The sequence below is a fragment of the Meleagris gallopavo genome, chromosome 6, assembly GCF_000146605.3.
Source record: "Meleagris gallopavo isolate NT-WF06-2002-E0010 breed Aviagen turkey brand Nicholas breeding stock chromosome 6, Turkey_5.1, whole genome shotgun sequence".
Classification (NCBI taxonomy): domain Eukaryota; kingdom Metazoa; phylum Chordata; class Aves; order Galliformes; family Phasianidae; genus Meleagris; species Meleagris gallopavo.
In genome coordinates, this window is record NC_015016.2 from 35,929,573 (window position 1) to 35,934,684 (window position 5,112).

The 5,112-nt window shown below is 39.2% G+C and overlaps 1 protein-coding gene across 1 annotated transcript in view; it reads left to right on the top strand.

Moving 5' to 3' along the window:
* UBE2E1 (ubiquitin conjugating enzyme E2 E1) overlaps positions 1 to 5,112 on the top strand; it is a 42,189-nt gene that overhangs the window by 31,415 nt on the left and 5,662 nt on the right. The window contains exon 3 of the mRNA XM_010712862.3: positions 3,009 to 3,141. Coding sequence (XP_010711164.1) covers positions 3,009 to 3,141 — 133 coding nt within the window. The remainder of the gene's footprint in view (positions 1 to 3,008; positions 3,142 to 5,112) is intronic.

The window sequence follows — 5,112 nt, forward strand, 5'->3', positions numbered from 1 at the left end:
TTTTTTTTCCCAGTGTTCCTTCCAATGTTATTTTTCAGTTTGTATTGTCAGTCTTTCTTTCATTTCTTTCACTGAAAATGAAGATGTTGTGGGCCATTGAGCTTAATACAGAGTACGTAGCTGTACTCTCTCATCTGGAAGTGAAAACTATTTCTATTTAATCAGTTAAAATTCCATTCCCAATGGTCTGCATTGGACAACTTCAAAATGTTGCATTAGTAAATGTGGGCACTTTATTTGAGCAGTGGTGACACACATCAGGGAATGTGGAAGCTGTGCCTGTGAGCCCTGTATCTATGCATCAGTGAATTTCTTTTTGAAACAGATAATTGCAAGGATTTAAAACAAAAAAATTTATAATCTTTAGCCTTTGAGAGTTTTTTTTATATTTCTACTGAAAGTTAATGCCACTGCACTTATGCTGTGTTCCATTATCTTTGTGTTTCTGCTAAGACTAGGTCGTCTTGAGCTGCTTGATATTACCTAATCCTTATTTAAACTCAGGCAATATTGCACTCTGAAGCTGACTTGTGTTTCCTTCTTTCAGTCTTTCCTTTGTGAGAAATCAATGTCAATATGTAAAAATTGGACATCTACAGCTGTTTCGCTCCATTAATTGAATTATAAAAAAAAAAAAGTAAGCTTAGTACATCACTGTTAAAGCTTTCTGACGTGTTACAAAGGTGTTGCACATTCTTAATACAGAGATCTAGCAGCATGTTACTTGCATGCAGTGAGAGCTCTAATTGGAAACCTAATAGGATACAAAAGATTTCTAACACTGTTATATTATTTTAAAGTCTATGGGATTTCTTTTATTGACAGTCCTTTGGGTTGAAGCTGGGAATAAAATACAGAAACATTGAAATGTTTCTTATTGGTTCAGAGGGTTGTATTCAGTGCTAATCACGCATCACATTTTTTGAATGCTGAAGTGCTCCCAATTGGCAGCTTTTGTGATATAAATTCCAGCAGTAAATTGTTGATAACAAAGCTCAAGGACCTGTTCTGTTCAGTAGCTCCGTCCTTAGCAGAGGGAGGAGGATGATAGCTGGTGCATTTGGAGTAATGGTACATGTCAGTAGGTTGCTAATACATAAAGAGGTGATTCCTTGGAATGGTGTCCAAGAGAGTCCTTTTCAGTACGTTTTCACAGTTAAGCTGTCCTTTTTCAAGAGGTAGAGCTTCCTGTCAAAACATATTGCTATTCCAGCCTATTGCACAAGCGGTGGCTGGAGAGTAGTGAGTGCCCTAATATACCGACCTGCACAAAACAAGGGAGAGTCATTAAGGTGGAGCAGGATGCCAGGAGTGTTTGGGATGGGATGGCTTTCCCTTGTATTTAGTACAGATCTCGAGCTGTGTGAGGTTTTATGTTTTGAAGAGAGCAATCTTTCCCCAGCAGATGGTGCAAAGATCCTTTCCCCAGTGAGTGGTGCAGAGATCCTGTCTCCCTTTACTGCTTCCCTACATGCCTCCTGCCCCTGGAAACATACTGGTAGTCATAGTTTCATTGATGTTGAACTATTTGGCATCAAAATGTTAAGAACTTGTTTGTTGAATCTGATAGTAAAAATCTAGAGAGATTTGATAACAAAGCTAGTTTGCGTTCTCTCCCTTGATTTTTCCCTGCAGCCAAGAAAATGTTCACCAGTACTGCAAAGAGCAGAAAAAAAACAAAACAACACCTGTGTCTCACATCCCTCTTGTTATGTTTTCGTAATAGTGTGTTTATTTATGACACTTACTAGCACCTAGCAATTACTCTGGTTCCCTTCACGTTAATCAGATGCGCATTGTCACATATGTATTGAACTTATTAAATTGCCTTCCTTCTTGAGTAGTGTTCTCCATGACTGTTATAATGTGAAAAGAACCTTTTATTTTGTTTGTTTGTTTTATATTGGCCCTTCATTTTATGTTAGGGATGTCAAAATCCAGCCCCTTACAGAACAGGGGGAGAAGAGATTTCTAAAATCATAGACATACACGATGGAGAAAGCTGTGTCAGTACCTCACTGTATGCAAAAGGAATTTTTGGCTCTAGCATCTAGTGGATAAAATACTATCTTAGCAGCGCAGGAAGAAAAAAGTAGCAGTGGAGTCCTAAACCATTAATGGCTTTATCGGTTGAGCTGTACTTAGAAATACTCAGACATATGGCACACTGCAGAGTACGGGCATCTGAGGATCTCAGTAAAATTAATTTTTCGACAAGCAGACACTTGTGCTCTACAACACCTTTAGTTTGTACTGCTCTTTGTGAGCTGCTGGTATCTGGAGAATCTAGGACTAGACAAAGCTGATTTGAGAAAGCACTGTTTTAATTTGACATGGTGATTTTAATTCTCACAAAAAACAGTTTTGTAATACAGGGTCTATGGGAGGAGTTTGTTTGGCTTTATTTTAGAAGTCAGTGTGGCAAAATGATACAAGTGTAGAAAATTCTGATATTTAAGGGTACCATCACATATGTATTTCACTTCATTTAATTACACGATGAGCCATGGTTTAGGAATAATACGAGAACATATTTAATCTTGAACACAAAAGATTAACAGAATCAACATAAATCCTGAATTTCCTTAGTATGGTCTTTGATGTGTTGCGTGCAGTTATATCAAGGTGGAACTGGTGCAGTCATTTCTGAAATACAGTAGGGATTTGTTTTTTGAAACTTAAATTTTTCTGTTGTGTTGAGATCTTGTAGCTTGTTTAGGAGGAGTTCTGTGCAGTGATGATTTATAAATGTCAGGTGAGATAAGCTGAAAAACATACACCACCTTTAATTTCTCAGGTTTGCTAAGTGGTCTGAGACACTCGTGGTTCCAGGTAAGATTTCTGACATTCTGGAAGCATTCAATTTACTTCAATCACTTTTTCTCCAGGTGGTTTATGAAGTGTAGAACTGAAGGCATTCCTTCATGTCATAATTTGTGAGTGGAAGAGGTCATATTTATTTAACTCTGGTAATATTTCTAAACCAGTTTTGTTTTGTTATTTCCTAGTGCTGGCCCCAAAGGTGATAACATCTACGAATGGAGATCGACCATTCTAGGACCTCCAGGCTCTGTCTACGAGGGAGGTGTTTTCTTCCTTGACATCACGTTTACACCAGAATATCCTTTCAAGCCTCCAAAGGTAAGAGACCTGTAATTTATATCTTCTGTTACAAAAGTTCGACAAACCATTGAGTAGCAGGCAGAATTAATGGGAATGCAGCCCACGTGAAAGCCAGTTTTGGTTGAGAAGGAGCTTAAGCTCATTTCAGATATTACATTGGTTTCTGCTAACTAATAGCTTTTCCAATCCACTTCCAATTCCTACTTTAAAGTCTGTTTTCTTTTTTTGCCTGTTTTTGTTTGTAAGAGATCTTAAACAATTAGTTCAAGCGTCAGAACAGGTCTGAGAAACTAAAAAGTAAATAAACGTAGGGAGAGGGCAAAGGATACAAATGCAAGTATTTGTACCTCAAAGTACTCAGTTACAATAAGCATTATGGTTTTGTATGTTTGTACTACTCTAAAGCAGCATTTAGTTTTTCTGTTTTGTTGGGTACTTGAATTGTTCACTTACCTGTACAGATTTTTCTGCAGGCGTGTTATATTTGTGAAGTTCTTGTATTCCAACATTGTTTTGTTCTAATGCTACAAGGCAAATACCGGTGTAAGTGAATGTTATCTTGTGGTTAACATACTTGGCCAGAGAAAGAGAGTTGAGTTTCAAGAAGAGGTGGTTGTGGATATGCTTCATGTTTGCCTTGTATTTGAAAGCACTTATGTGTATGTTTAACTTCTTAAAAGTAATTGCAGTGATAAGGTAAACACCAGTGACTGTCCCAGATGACTTTGGTCTAGTCTGTAATAGAAAGGACTTGTTGTTATAGTCCGGGCTGTCAGTGGAGACTAGGCTAGTTGGTTATAGTGGCCCTATGAATAATAGAATCATAAAATATCCTGTGTTGGAAAGGACCCACAAGAATCGTCAAGTCCAAATCCTTGCTCCACAGAGGACCACTGAAAATTCAAATGATTTTTGAAAGCACTGTCCAAATGCATCTTGAACTCTGGAGGGCTTGGGTCCACGACCATGGCCACAGAGAGCCTGTTCAGTGCCTGACCACATTCTGGTTTAGAACTGTTTCCCAGTACCCAGTCTTGACCCTCCCCTGTTGCAGCTCCATGTCATTCTCCAGGGTCCTTTCACTGTTACCAGAGAGCAGAGATCAGTGCCTGCCCTTCTGTTCCCCTCATGAGAAAGCTGTAGGCTGCAATGAGGTCTCCACTTAGTCTCCTCTGCTCTGCTCTGGGACGAACAATCCAAAGGACCTCAGTTGCTCCTCATATATCTTGCCCTCTAAACCCTTCACCGTCTTTGTAGCCCTTCTTTGGACAGTCTCTAGTAGTTTAATGTCCTTCTTTTATGTGGCACCCAAAACTGCACACAGTACTTGAGGTGAGGCTGCACCAGCACGGAACAGAGCGGAAGGAGGATCCCCTCCTTCGATGTGCTAGTTATGCTAGCTTCCCAAATGAAGGAAAAAAATGTTCATCTGTTCTTGCTAGCCTAACTACGTAGTTTCTGGTAGTATTAACAGGGCTTTAAAATCCAGCCCTAAGTTAGGGCTCAGATTCACAAGCAGTGTTGTCTACTTTAGACATCACTAAAGATTTTTCTGCTGAGCACCCGTCCATCCTTCTTTGGGTGCTCTCTGACAGCATGGATGTATCTCTTTTGTCTTATGTTAAAATTGAATTCAGTTCAGAATAGTTTTCCATCATTTTGGTTTTAATTAGTTTGTATTGAATATTTTAGTCTGACTATCCACAGTATTTTGCATTAAGAGCCTAGTAAGCATTTGAAGAGGAAGTTTTGTTATCCCTTGTATGCTTTGCCTTGTCTTTGCTTCCTGTGCTCCTGAGGATCCCAGGCTTCTCCAGCCTGATACCTTAGCAGACCTTACCAAGTGCGAAGTTCTCTGACACAAAAACCAAGTTACAGTTGTGTTATCCCTGCTCAGCCCTGCTTTCTGTTCTGGGCCCAAGATGATGATCTCGTTGCCTTTATCTTTGAATCTAAACCCTCACCCAGACAAAAAGAAGGGTGGAATTT